Below are 22,230 nucleotides of genomic sequence, written 5' to 3' on the forward strand. Positions count from 1 at the left end.
GGGAAGGTGAAGCTCTGGTGTTTTCCAGACAGAGCCGGCTACTGAAGTGATGGTGTTAGGTGAAGAATCTAGTCCCAGCCATTTTGCCTTAGTTTTGGCCTAACTGTAAGTTGACTCGTTCAGATTTCCAGCTGCGCTTTTAATTGGTTGGGGTATGCTTTTTCTGCTTCCTATGTTAAACATTTATCAAGTGTTGTTAAGTAACATCTGTACTCGAGGGTTTTTATAAACACAGTGCAGACCAGTGTGGGTTGCTGATAAATTTTACTGAGACACAATAGCCTCCACCCAGAACAGAAGAAGAGACCCAGGAATGATTGAACGTGTGATCAAGAGAAGATTATCAAGGAGAAAAGTCTTGTTTGTGGGTGCATGGTTCTATGAATTTTCTTCATCGAAACAGTCAGGAATAATTAATCACAGTAATAGACGGGCAGTTCATTAATCTTCACTTTCCAGCATGGAGCGTCTTGCCTTGAGAGGTTTGGTCCTGAAAGAAAAGGGAAAGCTGATTAGATTGGGACTGGGACAAGAAGAGAACAATGTAGCTGAATTTTTTCCAAGGTTGTGTTGGCAATATCCCAGGAAATGTCACTTGAGAACTGAGCTGCGTCTTTCTGAACTGGTACTAGAAGCAACTGCTAGTGCAATCTTTTTAGACAAAACTAAGGTGCAAATTGGGGGGGTTTGAATCTCAAAATCGTGCTGTGGTAGGTGGGTATTGTACATGCATGAAGTTGTCTAAAAGATTCAGACTCGTGTCAACAGCTAGAGGCCACAACCTTCCTGAAAAAGCCTGGTCTCCAGGCTGTATGCAGAAGAGGGACAGACCTGCTTTTCTTCCTTACGTATGTGTTCAGTGATTGAGAAAGTCATGCAAAACCGTAGGATTTCAATAGTTGTACTTGCTTATCTTCACTTGAATCTTTTCTGTTGTTATTTGTAACCTTGTTCATCTTTATTTTGGTATGCAAACCACTGTTGCTAGTATACTCACCAGCAGCTGGGTAAGCAAGATAAGAGGGTATTCCTCTGCACAGGACTTGAATGCGTTTTCCGTATGGGTGCAGGCTTTGGAGTCTGTTTTTGGAGACCCTGAAGTGATTCTCTATGGGTGGAAGCTGGTCAGGACCAGGTCCCTAAAGATCAAAGAAACAAACCCAGAAAACAGCATTTAGAAGAAGCAAAAATTTGTGCATTTGGAATCTATATGCCCATCTTTAACAGAGAAGGGGTTGTTCAGGTGCAGTAGTACAGCTTCTCAAACACTGGAGTGACTCAGGCCTGCTGAGAAGCTTGTCTTTGGTTCTTGGAGCCTGTTCTCCTCTCTGAGTAAGGAATGAGTACTTTCTGCAGGCAATTGAATAGCTTTCTTGCCTCTTTCCTTCACTGTCATACCTTGACTCCTTGAGGTGGTGCAGGAAACCGTTTACCAAGCAAAAGCCTCTCATCCATTTTAGCAATGATGCAGCTGTGTCTTGAAATTAGTTTGGTTGCAATGTAGCCCTGTTAAAATAAAAAAAGCTTTTTGTTGCCAACAATATACAGTGAAAGATAAGTGGGTTGCCGGAGAGAAGCACTGGTTAAACAAAGGCTTTATACAGTACAAGTAGTCATAGGGAAGGAAAATATTGGTTTTTCAATTCTGTTGCCCAGGTAAATGTGTCACGGAGTCTGACAAGGGACTTTGGTTGAGAGGTCAAGTAAATTGCCTTCTCCAGTAGTGCCACGTCTATGCTATGTTGTGCTGCTGGTGAAGGAATTCACTTCTGAAAACACCAGTGCATCGTACAGGATAGCAGGAACAACAGGATAGTTGAACAAGTACATTTTCAAGCATCTCCTCTAAAATCTTGTGAAGTTTTGTTGAAGCTTGGGTGTGTTTTCCAAAAGCTTTTGATGATTTTTGTTTGCTTTGAGCCATGGTGGCTGCCACTTACAGTCTTGACGTCCCAGACAGATTTCCAGGTCTCGGAGCCCTCTTGCAAGTCGGTTTTGACCCCAATGTCGATGAAAGAGTGGTGTGAGTTTTCACCATGGTGCTTCTTGAAGTTTTTCTGGCCGTTCTGATTCTTGAAAAAGATGAAAGGAGGCAAGGATTTAGGTTTGGGGATTCCCAGTAGTCTTTCACTCAATAAAGCAATAGCTCTAGTAATCATGCTTTTTGGAGACACTAAACTGGATGCTCAGAGATAAGCTTGCAAGAAAAATTTCTAAGATTAAAATAATTCCTTGTTGTCCTTTCCTGGGAAGGAACTTGCAGGCAGAGGGCTACTTAGTGTATTTCACTGCACTTTGTGGTCAGATGCTTCATGCTAATATTTGTTTCTCTCCACACAATTGTTTTCACAGTGTTTGTACTAATCCCAAGACAGACTGATGTGGTGTCTAGCAACTGTCTGTTTTCCTTGCTATATCAGACCCTGAAATATTCTCTTTGGTGTGAAAACAAAGAGCAGGTTACTGCTAAGTATCAGATTTTAAATTACTGCTTTACTTTCAAAACCATATTTTTCAGAGGCTACAGCTAAAGCCCACTAGTTCTTATGGCAGCAGTGTATAATTGCTTGTAGCTCTATACTTACCCTGTTAGCAAGTGCTGCAGCCAGGAAAACTCCAAGAAGACAAGTAATCACAATCTGAAATGAACATTTGAAATTCACAGCACTTTAACATTGTGACTGCTTATCTTGCACCAAGTTTTTTGCTGTCTTAAAATAATTCTGACTTCCTGTTTAGCTTTGTGTACATGGTCACACTTTTCTGGAGTCTAGCTGAAGAGTATTTAAATATGCAGAATAATTTTTTGTTAATGAGCTTACATCAGATCATCAATTCCTATAAATTACTCTAAACCTCAGCAGTATACTTCACAGAGCTAAGATGATCGTTTAAACACAGTGGGGTTTAGATTATGTCCAGTCCCGGTTCAGTGAACTTGTTTTTATGCTCCAATTTATTACTCCAATTAGTCTCTTGAAGACAATCCCTCTGATATTGAATCTGTTACAAATTTCATCTATTTCAAAGGAAGATTTTTATGAGAAAGATCCAAATGTGACTCAGTGTTTAGCACTAACATTTTGGAATTTTGTCTGCAACAATTTCAGGCTGCTGTAAATAGCCCTGCTTCACAGTCATGCACTTGGAGTCTCTCATGCTTCTTCCCCTACACTCTCATCACACAGCTGTGCTATAACTGTGTATAACTTGCTGAGACTGCTGACTTGCATCGCAGTAGTGAATGAGACAATATTGCCCTTTCAACATCTTCCATGAGCATCTCACCCTTGGAACAGAGCACTTCACTCCTTCACATTATTGTAGGCATATGGAGTGAAGTCATGGTCAAAAGTGAAATTTCACCCGTGCAGTCCCAACCCATTTGGCATTTTTACTCTGTAAGCCCTGCATAAATCAGTAGCAGATTGCGGGGTGCCAAAAAAAGACTCAAAATAATTTTTAAAACTGTCTAGCCTTAATAGTTTTATGAGAAAGTGATACATATACTTACAGTGAACTTCATTTTGATGGTAGGAGAGGCAAGAACTGCTGGTAATTGATGTGTACTCTTACTTTTTATACAGTAACATCCCAAAGTTAAATCTTAAAATGGGTGTACCTTATTGGCATGTGCCCTGTGTTCACAGAATCATGACGGGTTTCCTGGGGAAGTGCTCTGATAAGAGGAGGCTTTGATACCAGCCTGATGGAATTCATTACCTGCATGAAGGTGGAAGAAACTTGTCATGGTTACCATGACAATGTATTTCACAGTAAGTTTTGAATTGGGGAAAAACCCCACACCAGAGGCAGAGTATAGATGCCTAATAAAATTCGTAGTGATGCTTTGTGCCTATGTGACAAAGGACTCAGCCTGATATTTTATCCCTTTCTGATGCCATCTTTTAAATGAACGGAGGTGGTAATCTTGGTATGCTAAAATGCTAGGTCAGTCCCCAGAAATCATGAGGTTGGTTCTAAGTGATAGAAATGACAGTGTTCTTGTTAACATTCCATTCTGAGCTCCTTCAGTTAGGATCTGCTTTCCAACCTTCAGGCATGGCCTCTGTATCTTCAGAGAACCTCTTTGTGAAAGTAGTACCTGGTCATGGACTGAAGGCTAATTCTAGAAAGGGACCGTAAACTGGAGGTAACAAAAAAGGAGTAAGGGAGGAGCAGTAACCACAGGCGTTTTACGTCAACTAGTGTTTAGAAAGGAGATTTTAATATTTCTCTGAATTTGATAATTATATCCAGAGACACGGCATAAGAACTTATTTGCCCTGTTTGCTGTAGAAACTTTGCAAAAGGTTTAGTTTTCTTAGCTGGCTAGTACAAATGTCTGAGTCTTTTTGCCCAAGAATAGTGTCTATTGCTGCTTAATAAACTAAGATAGATAGATAGCCTCAGATAATTTGCATGTGTTTCTCAGCTGTGCCTGTTAGAGAAGGAGCACTTTCAGAGGTGCTCATTCCCCTACTCTAAAAGTGCTGCTTGTTTAATAGCACTTCCATCAGTCCCTTTGTACACCAATTGTGCGCTTGACTGTAGTTCGGTGTGGGTTTGCGCCCTTGAGTTTCCTTTGCCTTGCCAGAATGCAGGATGGGGATTCGGTGCCATTATAAACTGATGTCTCTGAACTAAGTTCTCCACTGTCATCAATTGCTGAGGATCATTGTTGCAGCTGTTGTTGGAAAAGCCAGGGAATCACACAATCACAGAATGGTAAGGGTTGGCAAGGACCTCTGTGGGTCATCTGGTCCAACCCTCCTGCCGCAGCAGGGTCACCTACAGCAGGCCGCAGAGGACCTTGTCCAGGCGGGTCTTGAATACCTCCAGAGAAGGAGACTCCACCACCACCCTGGGCAGCCTGTTCCAGTGCTCTGTCACCCTCAGAGGGAAGAAGTTCTTCATCATATTCAGCTGGAGCTTCCTCTGCTTCAGTTTGTGCCCGTTGCCCCTTGTCCTGTCGCTGGGCACCACTGAAAAGAGTCTGGCCTCATCCTCCTGACCCCCACCCTGCAGATATTTGTAAGCATTTGTAATCTCACTTTAGTTGAGAAGGGGAGGCCCAGTGCTCACTTGCATGAGTCGGAGCCACCCTCTAGTATTCTGCTACTACCTGATGCCTTGCTGGGACAGCGTGAGTGCAGAGCAAATGCAGCAGTCTGCCAGCACCATGAGTGGAGAGCTCTGCATTTCCTCTCTTTTGCACCCACTTTTGCAATTTGCATGAGGTGTAAAATGTGGTGAATGAAAGTACTAAACTGCTAAGGGGCAAGATTTACAGTTCTTCTAATCGGACTGATTGGTGGACGCCAAATGGAGACAGGTACGTCCTTAGCCTCTAAGATCCAAGGTACACATAAGTCTTGTTCTGTATGTCCCCAAATCCTCTCATGGTCTCTGGAAATTTAATTAATTGACTAGTTCTCGAGGAAGGCATGGAGAAACTGAACTGCATAGTGCTAATCCCTGCAGTGTTGTTAGCAATGAGTTGGAAAACAGTTTTGTCCATTTCTTGCAACAACCGTAGCCAATTTGGCCATTAGAGTAATGTGTCACACTTGGAAGCCCGAATGTCCAGATCTTCCATCAGCTTCTGATTACTGGAGTAGTTTGTATGGCAAACACGCACAACTAGAGCATTTGACATTAAGAATAGCTTATGAAACTAATTACACTGGTAGAAGCCAGGAAAAAGGTCAGGCAGGAATGCTTCCACTGTGTAAGACCCTGTTATTCTTCCAGTACAAGCTTGTCTCTGTTTCGGTTTGTAAAGCTCTGCTCAAGGCATTCTGTTTCCATACTAAATTCTTGTACCACTGTGCAGCCAACTCCCAAGACGAAGAGCCATTCTAGTTTAAACTCTGTTCTGAAATTAGTCTTTTGTTTTGGGCAGATACTTATTTTCACATGTTTTTCTAGCCTTTACTGTCTAGCAAGAATAGAACTTCTGAAATTATATCTGGATTCATCCTCAAAGCTTGGTTTAACTAGAGAATGTGTTTAATGCTGCTTGACCTGTCCTTGTGCCACGTGGATTTTTCTAGACTGTGCCACCCCATCTTTATCTAGTGTGTCCTATGCCCAGCTAAATGCAAATGGAAGCACAGAGAATTTTGTTGATTTTTTTGAGGTGGTGTTTAATTCTTAACTTTTCTCCTGCTACCTGCTCACTCCCTGATAAAGTAAATATTTGTGAAAAGTGTCTGGAAAAAAACCCCTGTGAGTCACCAGGTGAGTTGATTATAATAGTATAATATCACCGGAACTTGATAGAATCCCTCTCCCTTATGTGTTGAAATTCCTGTTTGGTAATCGGACTTAAACTGAAATTGTACGATTATTATTTTCATTTGATGTTCAAGGTTCTTTTGTTTAGGTGATTTTTAGTGGATGACGGTGCCAAATAATGGGTCAAATTCTTCTGGCAATTTTACTTATGTAGATTAAGAGTAATTCTGTAGCTTAATCGTATTTCATCAAGGTAAACTAGAATGCATTTTAAAATATTTAGCCTTATGAAAAGAACAAACTAGGTTTTCTGCAACATTAAATGTTGCTGTGTTGTAGCAACTTATTACTTGTTCTGAACATTGCTCAAATTCCATTTTCTGCTGGCTTCCCTGACATGACTAGTCCCACTGCAAGTGTAACAGTTGAAGAAAAAGTGATTTTATTTGGCAAAAAGCTTGAGAATCTTCACTTAGATCAAAAGTACCCAAAGCAAGAAGACTACTTTGAGAATGTGGGCATCATGAAATTTCACGTTCACTGAGGGGTTCGGAGTCATGGCTTCTTAAGCTAAACCTCACTCTGAGAAGTGGTGGAAGCTGAAGTTGTGCATGTAGAAACTGGAGCGAGTTATAGCCCTCCTTGTGCAGCTCTTTACTGCAGTTGCTTAGTATAGAAGGGTGCTTCGAGGAATCTTGGCCTTGTCATGCACAGTCTTGCCTCCAAGTACATGTGTGCTAATTTCAGATGTAATGCTGGGAGATGGGTTATTAGCTGTGGGGAAAAAGTCTTGAAAAAGCAAGGCTTTCCTATTGGAAGTATATATAGACTTTGCCTGAGACAACTAGGAGTATGTTCTCTTGCAATGATATTAATTAGTCAAATACTTTTTAGACTTAATTTTTGGCCTTATGTGATCAGATCAGCAAAATTCAGTCAGTGCAATGTGAAGTGAAAATCATGAGGTGGTGGCAATAGTTGCAATTCTCCTTCACCAAATGACTGATTTCACGTGTTCAGCTCTTACCTGGGCCTAAGCATAACAATGCTGAAGAAAGCAGAAGCTCATGCTTCTTGGGTGTTTTTCGGAAGAATTGGGTATATGAAGAAATAATGACTAAGGGAAAGATAAGTTAAGCTTTAGTTTAAAAGCATTTAAAAATTACTAAAGCCTTTTGGTTTAGCTTGTGGTGCCTGAACCCTGTTAGCTTCCTCCTGTGAAAGGCTTGTTTGATTGCTGGAATCTACTCTGAATATTTCTGACATATCTGTAATCTTAGAAACAAAGAGCCTTTAGAGAAGTAGGGGCAGAGCCAGCTTTCAGGAGGAGGGTAACATCAATCTAAGTAGTCTAACCATGCTTGTCGTGATTTGATATTTATTTGTATGTGTTCTGAAATATTGTTTAGCAGCACAGCTTTGTTACACTTCAGATAACATTTTTCCATGCGGAGTTAGGTGGAATAAAGAAAATTCATGCAATTTCCTTTTTTGCATTGAGGCCTGTTTGCTGAGAGAGATTTCCATACGATCTCTTTCACCTTTCTTCTGATGACTGAGATAACAGAAAAGCGGTCGCTATTAGACTGAGTTCTTGTTTAATCAGAAGGGAATAGCCCTCAATTATGACTTTCTAGTAAAAGTAGAATGTGATTTGTCCAGGTTCCAGTGCTGGCTGACGTGGAGTCAGACGAGGAGTCACCCAGGCAAGGTCATAGTCGTAGGAGAGTACTTCTCATGGGCTATCAGGCTATTAGGGATTGTATTTCAGAAGACAAAAAAGCAGTTTGTGTGAATGAATAGCAGAGTTATTCCTAATGCCATTTGATTCTGGGCAGTATCCTGTTAAATATTTAAGGAAAGGAAACAGCAAGAGTGGGAAGTCCTCTAAAGTTTAAACCAGTAAATAATGGCCATTTGTAGAGTGATTGACTTGACAAAAGCTGGCCTAGCGTGCTTTTAACATATCGGGGTCAGGTTATCTATATCAACCCAAAAATCAGATATGAGGCTTACCACAGTGTGGCACGTAGATACAGACTTGTTCGAGTCACAAAGAAAAGATCTGTCGTGTTTCCCACACCTCCAGCAGGATATAAATGTTGAAGGTCTCTGGGGTTTTCTTGCATTCTTCCTTTCTGCAGCCTCTTGTTCCTATCTGAAAGAAAAATGAACGGATTTGTGAGTATATCCATTTTTTTGAACTTTATAATATAGGAAGTTCCTTATTTTTAAAAACAAAAGGATAGCAAAGGTGCTCAAGTGAGTGGTACAGTACTGGGACTAATATGATCTGTGTATTGTTTCTTTAGGTTCAGTGGGAAATTTGCATTTCTTGGGTGTAAGTAATCCTCTTGGAGTCAGTGGAAGCATCGTTTGAGCAAAGAGTTCAGGACTTGATTACAATTCAGAAGGGGGACTTAGTTATGATTTAATAATTACAGTTACAGAGGCAAATCAGGAAGTGACGTGACATCAAGGAGGGACTTTTACGAAACACAGAAAGTGTGATTGTTAAGTTATCGTTCTGCTTTTCAGTTACAGGCAAAAGAGAGCCCAGTAGCAAGAATTTTACCATGAAGAATTTTAATGGTTTTCAGCTAATACCTGTGTTAAGTGGGTGATTTTTCAAACTGATGCTACAGCTGCTTCCCTCAGTTCATGAACTGTTGTTTGGTTTTTTTTATGGTACTGCCTGGTGTCTCAGTGAGAATGCTTATTCCTTTTACAGGCTGCAGTTCTCGTTTTGCTGGGAGTCTTTTGGACTCAGAGTTCTGCACTGGACGTAAGTAGACTGATAAGCCTTTTAGTGCACGTACTCATTTAAAATGTATTGGATCCTTGGGCAGGGACAATAACAGGAGAAGAAGCACAGAAGAAACTAACAAGACACTTATTGCCAAGTGTAGTGAAAAACAGCATTTGCAAAAGGTAATAATAATATAAGCCAAAGAGGCAGTTCTGTGCAAGTGCGTAGTAACAAGAAATTTGGGGGGGCGTAGGTCTGCTTTAGCTTAAGCTAAAGTTTTGAGACTGTTGCAGTTTGCTGCCGGTCCCTGCTGCCACACTTGAGATGCCCCATGTTGTTTTTCCTTAGCCTACAGTGAGGGCCTGTCCCCTGCTTTCTCACCCTGATGCACTCTTGCATAATTATTCTCTGCCTCAAGGGCCTCTTGAGACTGCTAGAGGATTGTTAAGGGATTTAATATTTACTTAAAGCAATCATACTTGTTTATTTGAGAGAAAGCATTTGTTTATATTGCACCTTTTAAAGTTGAATGGTGACTGTCTTTTTTACCAAAGACCTTTGTCCTGCATGAACCTGGCAATGACTATGTTACTGGAACTATGACTATCGACAGTGAGAAGCACATTGTTGAAGTCCATGTCAATGCTGGCGTGTACTCCTCTGATAGCATTTTTGACTACTCACGTGTAAGTAAATCTAGAATCTGCCTAGACTTAATATCTGTATTCTCACCAGAAGTTGTCCTGAAACACTGTTTCTTTGAAGACTCCTGTGACCTTTTCTCCTCTTAGGCCATCTGTTTGTTTCACCCATATGATAGTGCAGTTTAAAAAAAACTTGTAATGAAACCTGTGGTGGCAGCTCATGAAAGTGAGAAGAATGTCATTGATCTCAATGAGGTCAGAGCTGAGAATGTGCTGCAGTTGCTCATGTATAGCAACTGCAGCAGAAGTCTGTCGGAAAAGATACTTCCAGTCTGATGGACAGACATTAGTATGGGCACCCAGAGGTGATGATGTGAATGCAGAGTCATTCCACAACAGGAGGCTGTGTAGCCACTTTGTGTTCCTTCTAGATTGTCCTAAAGAGTAGGGAGAATCAGCTAATATCAGTGGCAGCCATTTTTAATTAATCAAATTATCTGTAATTTTTTTATCACAGGGGTATATTGCAACAAGGTTACTGTCACGACATGCCTGCTTTATCATGAAAATAAATAAGGACTACATCCCAGAGCTGCAAGAAATTGGACGCCTGGCTTTTGAGAGACAGGTGACTTTGTAGGGAAACCCAGACTGTATACAAGAAAGGCTACTAAGTTGCGTGGTGTGGTGGGAGCCTTCCATCCTGCCTTTAAGAACAGCTGTTCTTAGGAGTGTCTTTTACTGTGTTAGCAATGATGAAGCAGATCTGACAAGGTAGAACTTCAAGGGAATGTCATATAGAACATTCTTTTAAGATAATAAGCAATTGTTACCCCCTCCTGTGGTTTTATAGTGGATTGTTTTTGTGACTAGAACTTATTCTATGTCCTTGGAAGTAGTATAATTTGACTGTTTGGGGGTGATGGCAATATGAGTTCAGACAGGCTTTTCCTTTTTTCATTGTCATGCTGATATTTTAGGCTTGAAATAATTTTGCTTGCACAACAGAATTTAGAAGTCAATTTACTTTGACCAGACTCTGAATTTCCTATTCAGGCAAAGATTTCTTGAAGGTAACTTGAAATATTGCCTGGAGAGGAACTTAAGTTCTGGCCCGATTTATGACAGCCTAACAGTAGCGCATGCACGTTTACAGTAAAACTTGCTGCCAATTAACATAACTTACGATGATAATGGTACAAGTCAATTTTGCTGAGCTGACAGAATTAGGATCTAGTGAACTTTGTTTCTGCATAGGTTGAAAATATTTATTTTCTTTAAAAGCGTGTAGCTAATGCTTTGTGTGAAGCAAAGGAAGGTGACTTGAAATTTGGGGATTTTCTCAAAGGGCGTCCTAGTAGAATGAAACTAAAGCTACGTTACTGATGATGTCTCATATTGTCTTCTTAGGCTATGAGGACAGTATACTCCCCACAAAATGTGTGGGTGCAGTTTCAGTCTGGCCATTCCGTGTTGGGGAAAATCACAGACTGGCTTCGCTATGGTCGCCAAATTGAACACCTCTGCTCAGGTCTGCCTCTCTACGAGCTTACAAAGATTGAATGTAAGTTAAAGATCAGAACATTATGCTTCTGTTAGAGTGAATAAGCACTTTTCTATCCTTGAAAGCTAAGTCTATGTGGTACCTTTTGAGGCAAGAACATACCGCCCTATTTTAGACAGGGGGAGTAAACTACCTAGAAGGACTGAAAGGGTATGGTTCTGGGGTGCGTTGGAAAAGCTGGTAAAGCACCATTTTTCATCTTTAGGCATTGAAGTGTCTGCGACAGCTGTTCCAAAGTGGTTTGCCTGGTGTCAAAGGAAGCCACTGCGTAGCAGCTGTACCAAGCTTATGCCCCGATGATACAATGGTCCCACAAGGCATCTGCTGTATGCCAGCATGCTACCTGCTGTGTGTGGGTTATGGGCAAGAAGGAGCACAAAGCTGATTTAAAGCTTTATAGGCATTTCCTCCCTTCGAGTTACACCGTACAGTTTTACACAGTATCCACTGGGACCAACAGGAGCCTCAAACAGGGCCGCAACTGCGGATCGGAATTCGTGTATTTAGCAGACTTTTCCTTGCTGGATACTGGCATCTTGTCACTGATAATATCTTAATGTTCTTGTTTCTTTTAGCACGACCGGATCCTAATGCCTGTGCCAATGGAGGAATTCCAAGCATTTTGGGCATTAAAATCTGTGAAAATGTCAATTAGTCTGGATCTTGACAGTTTTGCTGCATGGAAACAGCTTGTTTCTTTGCATGCTTTTGTGATGGTAGCGATGTTCTCCAACTGGAACAAAGCTCGGTGTTAGACTCAACTTGCTTATCCTAAGCTTTGAGTGCAACACATCTGATATACAAATAAAGATAATGCAGCAGTTAAAATGCTTTGTCTTTTTTTGTTCATCCAAGAGCAGAATGCAAATAAAGTGGGCCTTTATAGCTTTTCTGCAGAACACTTATGTTTCCCTTTGGTGTGTTCCTGTGGTCAGGCTGCAGCGTGACCTAGGCATTGGTATATGTTTCATGCCAATGAAGAAACAATAAGAGAACAGGTTTTCTTTTTTTCCACTGGAGAACTTCCATTTGGCATCAGCACCCAGCCTCTTCAGGTGCTGATTCATCTTATGTACAGTTGTTGGAGGGAGAGAGGGAGCAAAGATGAATGCATGGATAAAGGGAGAGCGCAAACGTTTGCAAAAGACACTTGAGTTTTGCAGGGCCAGTGATAATTTGTAGCAAATTGGATGGGTGCAATGGGTCAGAAAGCTTTTTGTTCTGGCTGTTTTTGAAACCTGAACAGAGGAGATAGACTCTTCAGGACTGGGACCGTAACCCAGAATAAAACTACCCTTTCACACAATACCGGTGTAAAAAGAGCTGTGACCCCTTGCTGAGTGCCCCACATATGTTGGAGACCAGTTTGTGTCAGGAGCCAATTAAAATACGACATGAGGCAGCATTGGTGCTGCCTGCTTGCTCTTTTGGTAGATCGTGGTGAACGATTGAATTAATATCCTTTCCATCAGTGCTTGGAAGGAGTGTATATTTTGGGGCTGAAGACTAAATGTTTACTGTTTATTGGAGCCTTGAGTGGCTGCCAGAGGGCAAGGCATTCCTTTGGAGTCCAGGAAACTGGCCCCAGGTCTGCAATTTGTTATTTGCAAATCGGACTCCTGGTGAAACCACCCATTATTTAGTGAAGAGCATTTTATCATATGGTGAAACTTAGATTAATTGTATTCACAACAGGTTACAGATTCTTGGTGATGCAAAGAATGTTTCTGGAGATTCAAATGTCGGTAATTAAATCCAGGAATACTTGTGTGTGTCTGCAAGATACAGGCTAGCCTCTTTAGTTGTATTTTGGAGTTCACTGATGGGAAGTGAAACTAGGAGTTGTAGTTGTGATGTTCTTGGCTGATGCATGGGGGATGTGAAACACCTGAAAGTGCTCTGAGAGCACTGCTTGGCAAGAGTACTCATGTGGGTTGTGACTTTTAAAGCTTTTGTGCTTGCAGTATCCAGAGAAGCTGTTGTCTCAAGACCTTCAAAACTCGGTTGGAAGCCCTAATCTAGTTTCCAAGTGACAGCTGTCATGTTTCAACCCTTTCCTTGTGTATTCTTCTGTTGGAGGGCAAGAAAGTCATGACAAGCCCCTGCCCCAAGTCAGCCAAGGTCTCCAAAATATAGCAAATAACTGCCTTGATTATTTCAAGCTTTATGTATCTTAGGATTATTTCTTTAGGGATGCTGACCTGACATTGACTATCCAGTGGAAGTTTGAAGTAGATCACAAAGGAACAAACTGGTAGAACTTCCAGAAACAGACTAGATGTACAAACAAAGCAGAGTCTTACTATTCTAAGTTTCTTTTTTAATTCAAAGTTACTTAAAATAAGTAGTCAATGCAATCTGGATTTCTGTCTAATTGCAGTATAGATGAATCTGAACCTTTACTGTCTGTGCAGTGTAATAATGGTCCTTTGTGACTCTCGTGGTGTTGCTACTAGTGTAATCAGAATTAGTTACTTTAATGAAACCCTCTGTGTACTAAATTCATTTATAAATGGAAAGTGTTCTGAGACATGTGAGTGAGATCTGAATAAAACAGAAAGGTTATGCATGGTTATTAAAAATGCAGGGCTAAACTCTTCCCTTGACCCAGAGATACAGAGCATTACTCATGTGAAGAGTCTTCTGTTCTGCTCTTGCATAGCTGCTTACAGATCACGAGGACTGTTCTGAATGACCGAAATAAGGGATATGTTGTTGCCTTCATACTATTGATGGGAAACTGAAGCACAATGTACTCTATGGTTTGACTGCTGTCGTGGAAATTGTCTGTGACCGCGGCAGGAACTCAACCCAGCTCGTCAGTCTTTGCTGATGGCTTAAAAGAATCCCTTTCTGGGGTTTGACTGAATTTCATTTAAGTTCCAAGGCTGTTTCAGGTCTTATATCTTTTGTTTAGAAACTGTTACATATACATCTAAAAGCTTACCAGTAAGCTTTTAGTGTTTACTGCCTGCTAGTTTTGAAGGCAGTGTTATAAGCTCATGAGGTTTGCATTTGATACTAGAGCAAATAGTTCTGCAAAGAACTCTGAAACATGCCTCAATGCCTTTCTGTCTTCCATTTAATTTTGTCTGAGCTAGGGAGGTAATGTTTCTGCCTTTCATGTACTCAAATGTGGAAGAAGATTGTTTCTAGCTTTTATTTTAGTTCATGGTCTCAGTGTATTGATCAGGCTTGTTAGCAATATATTTGCATTTGGATTGCTGTGTTTATTGTTTGATAAATAATGCTTCAGCTATCCACTTGCTCTCACAGCACCTCCAGTGCCAAGGTGCACAGCTTGGAGGAAACGCATCCCTGGAGGCAAATTTGTTGTGACGTTGCTGTACCTTTTGGGGTGCAGCTCGCAACAAGAGAAAAAGAAGCACAAGAAGAATCATATACCACATGACCCATATGCCCGTGTTCTACTTCCCCCTCTTTTTCAGAGGATGGTCTGTTTTCATATGAGCACATGGATGGGCATGTTACGGCTCTGAAGTTACAGACCTTGAGCATAGGCCTGTTGGTATCGCCAACCTATCACTGATTTCAAAGATCGTGCTAGAAATGGCTGCAGAGGAAAATAAATTTATTCTGAAATGAGTAAGTAACTACAGGACAAACAGGAATGTACACCTATCTCTGAACAAAAGCAGAGGAAGGGACCTATGCAGGAGAAAGAAATTTGATATTTTTATCTATTTGATGACTGTAGTTGACCAGTGCTATTTTCTGCTATTCCTTCTTTGCTGACTGTGCCACAGTTCATCATATGTTTTACATGTATGCCTTGGACTGTAATTAAACTATTTTTCTTATTTTGCAAGGTGATGGGTGTTATTACTGGACTACAGGGAAAGACCAAGGAAGTAAAAAGCAGCAACAACAGGTAAAATGTCCCTGAAGATATGGTTCATCTGTTGCCTGAAGTAACTGTAGTCTGAAAAATGTTTTTGATCTTTAAATCCACAGCCTGTCAGCAAAGGGTCTCAACTGAATGTTCACGATCTGAAGGAAGCAGATAGCTTTCTTTTTGTTTATGACTTCACTTAGACCTGTGTTCTATATCATATGAAGCATCTGCTGTCATAGTGCTTGTTAGGTGTCAGTGGTTTTATGGGTCAAGCATTGGCAGGGATCTTTTCACGTTGTGACCCATGAGATTTCCCATTGGAATGGATGGAAAATTCCCACTGATTTCCATGGGAGGGACCCACGGAGGTTTGCAGCCACTTCCTAAGTGGAGAGCAGCCAGCAACTGTTCTCAGAAACAACGGGAGAGTTATGTTCACAGTCAACAAAGCAGAGTGCTTATCCTAGCCTGCCTAAGGTTAATGTGCAGCGTGGGTTGTCCATGACGCTTATTAGCCTGAAGTATAAGATTAACACCTTGAAAATAGCACAGGCAGTTGCTATATCTGCATCAGGAGAGGGGCAGGGCTGTGGTGATCCTACCAGGACTGGAACCCAGATCTGTCACAAAAAAGAGATAAAGCTTAGATCCTAAAGATGTACTGGTAGAAAGAGTCTAGAAAGGAGCATCAGGGTGTGACTCTTGGTATCTTGAGAGTTACTTGATCTTTCCAAGAGCTTCTCTTCATCAGAGTAACATACATGTTACAGAAGTTTAGCTAGCTTCTTAGCTAGGCTTGTTCTACAGAAGGTGGAGAATTTGTTTTGTGTGGAAGATAGCACAGTGGGAGGGTGTCTGGGTGTGCCTGAGTGACTATCTGTATGCTTGTGCATTGGCAGCTTTTGTAAGTTAAAACAATATTTATCCTAGGCTGGGATATCAGAATAATGCTGATTATTTGCTCCCAGCTTTTTAAAAAAGCCTGAAAGGTGTTTAAAAGCATGCCTGGAATCCAAACAATGGTATCGTTGGATGCACACTGACAGGCAGTTAAAATATGCCAAGCATTTGGGGAGGGCAGAATTAGCACACATTCCAGTCACATCTCTAACTCTGCTGCAATTAACCTTTCTTGATCTTTATACGTATCAGTGGGCAGGAAGCCTCTATGGTCCCTCACTGCCAAGGACACCAGTTTATCTAGTCACCTGTGCTGCACACTAATTCAAGATCTTTTTACCACTAAACTGTTCTGCTGAGAACCTCCCCCCAGCACCTCCCCAAATTTTCTGGTGTACAAGACTCCTTACTAAGGTCAAGCTATGACAACTTTGCCAGCTGTGATCATTTTAAAATCAGATACTAACCTGGAAACTCTGGCCCTAGTGAGCAATATCATTTAAATGAGACGGCTTAAATTAGGAGAGGCAGATTTTCATTTATGTTGTCTGATACATGAAAACAAGTTTTCCAGCTTTTATCAGGTAATGAAAAGGGACAGCTATTAACAAATTTTCCCTTTATAGGAAGAGTTTCCACTAGTGGAGAAAAATTAAGTCAGACTGGAGAATCAAGCCCATCATGGTTTTTCTGGGTTGTGTTTTTCTGTTGTTGTGTTTTGTTTTGTTTTTTAAACACAGTTGTGTGGTCTGGGCTGACAAGTCAAAGATGTGAAAGAGTGTCCTTGTTTGTTAGGTCTTCCCACCCTTTTTGTACTGACAATACATAGTAGTGGAGGGGAAAAAAAAAATCATCCCTTAGTTTTAGAAGGCAAAAACTTAGCGCTGGAGTGTGTCTCTAACCACTAACCACTCGGAGCAAGCTGCTGTGGTCAAGCACTGAACAACATGTCAAGATCCATGTGCGAGAAGACAAGAGGATGCATCCCTGTAAAGGGAAAGTACGTACTTGCTCAGTTTGAATCAAGATGCCTAATCTTAAATACTCAGATTTTAAGTTATTGTCCAGAAAGGAGGTGAGCTGGGTTTTGCATGGATTAAAAAAAGTAAATGACTTGGCCGGTGAGCCACACCAGATTATCCAAGGCGTATGATCCTGTCCTGGAGGTACACGTTTGCTTTCTGCTTGAGCTTAGATTTGAGTGTGATTTCGGCTGGCCACTAGATGGCAAATCGTTGCGGTAACCTCAACAGTTCTGTTTTTCTCACTGCAATCTGAATCTAAAGTTGTTACTAAGTGAAGTCTTGTTGTCATTAGGCTAGTAAAAACACTGATTAGGAGCAAACTATACCTCAAAAATAAAAGAAAATGAATCCTTGTCAACCTGAGACCTGTTTCCAAGGAAGTAAAAGCTGAATCAGGATGCAGAGGATTAAAATTTTTTCACATTTCCAAACCAGTGGAATATTCATATTCACATGTAATTGTGACCCACTTGGTGACTAACTGAACTCTTTTTTTGATCCCTTAGTATTTGTCTTTTTTTTTCTTTAATATATGTATATATATTCCTTTATCTAATAAGGTGTTGGATTTGAACGAGGTTTATTAATGAAACATTTTTGAAATGTACTAGAAACATAAGTAGCAAGAGGATTCACAAGATCTAATATGAATGAGTGAAATCTTCAGAAACGAGATGCAGCAATGGATGAAAGATAGATCTGACAAAGGCCAATCACACAACTGACCGTGAATACAGGTGAGGGGGGAAGCCCCAACACTCCTGCATTCTTCTTATCTCCCTCTCCTTATCACAATCCCGTTGCCACCAAGTGAAATCTAACCAGCCTTGTCTGTGTCTGCCCCTGCCCAATTCTGCTTAGTCCACAGAGGAATTATATACTCTTGGCTTGTTTGGTTTGGGGTGGTTTTTTGGAGGGAACCACAGAGAAAGGGGGCTGGCAGTCTGGCTGGAGTTTTGTAGCCAGGTCTCTGTTCCTTGCAGGCAGGTCCTGCTGTTCTTGGAGCTTGCCATGGCCACATGCTCTGCTGGTTGTAGCATCTCTCTTCCTACCCTGCAAGTTGTTTTTGCTCTTTCTCTCAGCTCAGTAAGAGGCAGCCAGACTCATGTGACTTGGCAGTTCCCACTTGATTTAATTTTCTGAGAGTGTGTATGAAGAGAGGAGCTATTGAATAGAGTCCTCAAGTTGCTCCATCCATTTCTTGTTGGATAGAAAAGCGGATGTAGCACAAACCAGATGTTTTTGTGGCTATGCTCAGAGTGGAGAAAGCATCCTTTAAAAATAGCTTTGTAATTGCTGGTGCTAGGATGAGAGCTGATGTGGGAATGTAAAGGAGAGTAGAAGGATAAAGCAGTATAATGAGGTTTTCTGAGGAGATTCCTGTAATTCAGATAACTTGCAGGACAGCCCAGACTATTATAAAGGTAGCTAAGGCCTTTATCTGTTTGCAGGCTGTAAATCCTGCCCTGCACTTTCCAGGTAGGACACAACGCATCCACACTTCCCATACACACCATGATAGTCACAATGCCACCTGCTGGGGAGTTTCCCCTTTCTTCTGGCACCATTGTACAGATGGTCATGTAAGGATTGTTAGGCATTTAAAAACAGGCTAAAATGGAGACTTAAGGATGTTAAGGCTTGAGCCAACAGTGGCAGCCAGTAACCTTTTCCATCACCTGTGATAGGAAGCAGAGGCTGTTTTCACCTAAAGAAATTCACTTATTCAGAAGTTTGTCCTGAGCACACTGGGAGGTGTTTGACAGCAGCACATTAAGCAATGTCCCTGGGTGCAATATACTGAGAGCTGAGCCAGGGCACTCTGCCACTCATTCCAGATAAGTCGAGCCCTTTAACACCAGGGCCTGTGAGGGGCTTGTTCCATGCTCTCAGTGAGATAAGCTGCCATCCACGCTTCACAAGACACTCCTATCTGCCAAGCCGCTCTGAGAAAAAATGGGAGATGTGCAGCATGATTTAAAGGACATAACAGAGTCCCCCAAGCTATCATCCTAAATGTGGGGGTCTTGCTAATGAAAGGTGAGGAACTACCAGAGGAGTTGGATCCTTCAGATAGGGGAGTTGTTTATGCATAGCTTACAGGTGTTAAACAGCTGTGAAGGAGATAACTACAATGCAACAAGAATGATAGAGGTAACAGTACTAGAGTCTAAAAAGTGGGAGATTGATTAAAAATTCTCTAACTAAAATATCTTTTCACGATCGTTACCCTCACAAGTGTTTAATACAGTGTAAATCGTACCTAAGAGAGAATAGTCTATGCATATGTTACCACTAAAATGGTCTCAAACTGATGTGACAGCTAATCAGAAAACAATCTGTGTCAATGAGGTAAGCTTTCCTAGCTGTAAAGATAATTGCATAGAGCGATTACCTATGGTCTCTCATTTTCCCTGCCTGTTGTGAGTTTTTTTAAAAGCTGCCAAGACAGTCACATTTCTGATGTGTTAGTTAAATTTGAAGACAAATTAGTCCTTCAGTTTGGTCTTGAATAAATGTAAGACTTTTTCAGGTGAGGAGAATTCAGCAGTTGCCTTGTGAAATGAGGTACTAACAGTACTTGATCAAATTACTCAGTAATGCTAACCCATACATAAGCATTCTGAACATCCTAAACAATAAAAATACAGAAGACAGACTACAAGAACCAGAACATATTTGTAATTTTTGCTGCAATCGCAGCCAAAATTAATGAGAAGTTCTATATAGTTTCCCTTGGGGAGAAAAAAAATAGGAAAGACAAAATTCCGATATTCAGTTGCATGGCAAACATAAATGAGAGAGGCTGCTGACAACCTGAACTTATCCAGTATAGTTCCAATCATCTAGTTACAGAAACTAAAATGTCATTCGTTTTAGTCTTTGAATTTTTAAGGCTGTACTTAAACAGTATTTTTTTACTGAATCAATCTTTTCTACTATTAGGTACAACTTGCTTTCTCTTTTTAATCCCAACCCTAACATCAAATAAACAGAGCAAATATTAGATATACTTGTCTAATTTTTCTTTAAGTTTTCTTGATAAGATTACAAACTGTTGGCTTTGTGATTACTGTCTTGTGCTGAGATGTCAACTAACACTGCCAGAAAATTTCCCATCTCTGCTTAGTACTCTAGTTGTCAGTTAAATAATTTCAAGCTATTAATTAAAATTGCCAGCAAAACAATTTCTGGTGAACAGAGACTGTTTTCTTCCAACCCACTGTTTGAGATTAAGAATCCATTGCTCTAAAGACTGAGGACAAGATACATTTAGTAATTGTTCCCAAGAACTTTGTTCTTTCAGGGCTGTGGGAGTATTTAAATGGAGTCCTCATTAAGGAAAAGAATGGTATTCCTCAAACAGCCTGCTTGGGCATAGCTGACAAAGAGGAACAAATTTGGAGATTTCAGTAAAGTTTTCTTCAGGAATCTTGCACTTGTCAGCATCACTAAAGCTGTTCAGAGAGTTGCCCAAAGTTTAACGCCCGCGTGAATACCAAAGCTCCATAAAATAACTACATGATGAGAAAGGGAATTTCAAAAATGTAAAACTGAAACTTTCTCTTGACCTTGTTCTGTTAAACTGTTCTGTGAAGCAAGTGTGATAAGAAGCCTGCAGAGTCAAAACCCTGAAACAGCGTGCCTACTCTGCTATTCATTAGCACTGTAGTACAATCACTTTCTGTGTGAGGATCTCAAATAGTAGTTGATTTATTTTTGGCCATGTCTCACCAGGTTTGAATTGTCAGACTGAATTAAGAAATTGTGTGACCTTTAAGGGTGCTAAATTTTAAATGACCTTTTAATATTAGTTAGGGCCTCCATCTCCATGGAGGCATATACCAAGATAATGGGGGTGGAGGCAAATCAATAGATTTCTTGAGACATCTCCCATCCCAGAAACGAAATAAGCAAATATTTAGTTTACTACTCCTGGAAATACTTGTGCTAAATGTAAGCATTTTGATTGCCTGTGTTCATTCATTTTGAGGCCTAGCAAGAAAAAAGGCAGGTTAAATGCTGGAACGTGCAGAAGCAGATGCAAAAGCAAGGGCCTGATTTGCCTTTCTCATGTAAGGATCTAAGAATTTTCTGTGTATGGTTTTCTGTCTGCAGGACTGAGCTATGTACTTGAGAGTGTGCTAGAAATTTCCTGTTTAAATACAAAGACAACCCAATCACACTAGAAAAGGGCAGCTCTTCCAAATAACTGCTTGGAGAATGAGCATGCAGGGAGATGGGACTCACAGTAATAATGAGGCCATGAGCTAGCGGTGAATTTGCTGCACAGGACTTGCAGGACACTGACGGGAAGGCAATGTCCAGCTCTTTTCTTTCTGTTTCAGTTGCTCAGGCTTTGTGCTGGCTTGAAAATCTCTGTCTGTCAATATTTATCTGTACTGCTGCAGGGCTAGTGACCCGCAGCTGAGACCAGGTTGCACTAGTACAAATGCACACTGGTGGACTCCCGTCCTAGAGCCTGGAGCTTTTGCCACCTCAGTGAGAAAAAAGGAGAGAAGGAAGAGAATTTCCAGTAGTAGTGCAGGTAGTTTTTGTGCCCGCCTCATTAGTATGCCCCCCCATCCTTGTCACTTGCCTGGAAATAGCTGCCAAAGAAGAGGTGCCGCTGGCTTCACATATAAAACTATTGATGAGCGTTTCAGTGTTGTCTCTGGGTCAGAATGAGTTGTATTATACAGTTTAAGTAGTTCCCTGCCCTTGTGTCTGCACAGTGACTTTCCTTCTCCTGTTTTCTTTTCTTTTTCTCAGTCACGCTGGTTGTAGTGCATTGCTATGCTTTTTTGCCCACTCTTTAATGAAAGACTATCTTTTCATCTTCCAGTGACATCTGAAATCGGAATAGAGAGCTGCTGGGAACAGCCCATTTATGGAAAGCAAATCCAGAGCAGCCATGAAGGGAGGCATACAGGAATAAGGACTGAGGCAGATGCAGGAATGGAAACTAATTTTAGTTATTCCATTGCAAGCTCATCACACTGTCAGTGTCACACTCTTCTTTATCTCCCATATCACATCCAACAGTTACCTCATGCCGCAGCTATCTCATGACAGAGACCATTGTACAGCATTTTCGTAATAATTTCATCCCTGTATTTTGGAAAACTTCAGATCACATGCTGTGATGGTTGCTAGAGCACATTAGCTTGCATTGCTCTCCTACTTCCCTGAAGTGGCATATATGTCTGTGGTGTCCTGATTAGAGAGCAGCCTTGAACTGAAATCCCTGC

At 41.0% G+C, this 22,230-nt stretch overlaps 1 protein-coding gene across 3 annotated transcripts in view; it reads left to right on the forward strand.

Moving 5' to 3' along the window:
• GKN2 (gastrokine 2) overlaps nt 1-21,834 on the forward strand; it is a 29,209-nt gene extending 7,375 nt beyond the window's left edge. For 2 of the 3 annotated variants that reach the window (XM_075444765.1, XM_075444763.1), the window contains 5 exons: nt 8,972-9,025; nt 9,544-9,675; nt 10,151-10,261; nt 11,044-11,197; nt 11,773-12,010. In XM_075444765.1, the coding sequence (XP_075300880.1) occupies nt 8,972-9,025; nt 9,544-9,675; nt 10,151-10,261; nt 11,044-11,197; nt 11,773-11,852 (531 nt within the window). In that variant the 3' untranslated portion in view covers nt 11,853-12,010. Of the gene's footprint in view, nt 1-8,971; nt 9,026-9,543; nt 9,676-10,150; nt 10,262-11,043; nt 11,198-11,772; nt 12,011-15,027; nt 15,090-21,824 lie in introns of those variants that run through there. The other variant, XM_075444764.1, reaches the window with a different exon arrangement.
• The last annotated feature ends 396 nt before the right edge of the window (nt 21,835-22,230 follow it).

This window comes from Opisthocomus hoazin, chromosome 28 (genome assembly GCF_030867145.1).
Source record: "Opisthocomus hoazin isolate bOpiHoa1 chromosome 28, bOpiHoa1.hap1, whole genome shotgun sequence".
Lineage (NCBI taxonomy): Eukaryota > Metazoa > Chordata > Aves > Opisthocomiformes > Opisthocomidae > Opisthocomus > Opisthocomus hoazin.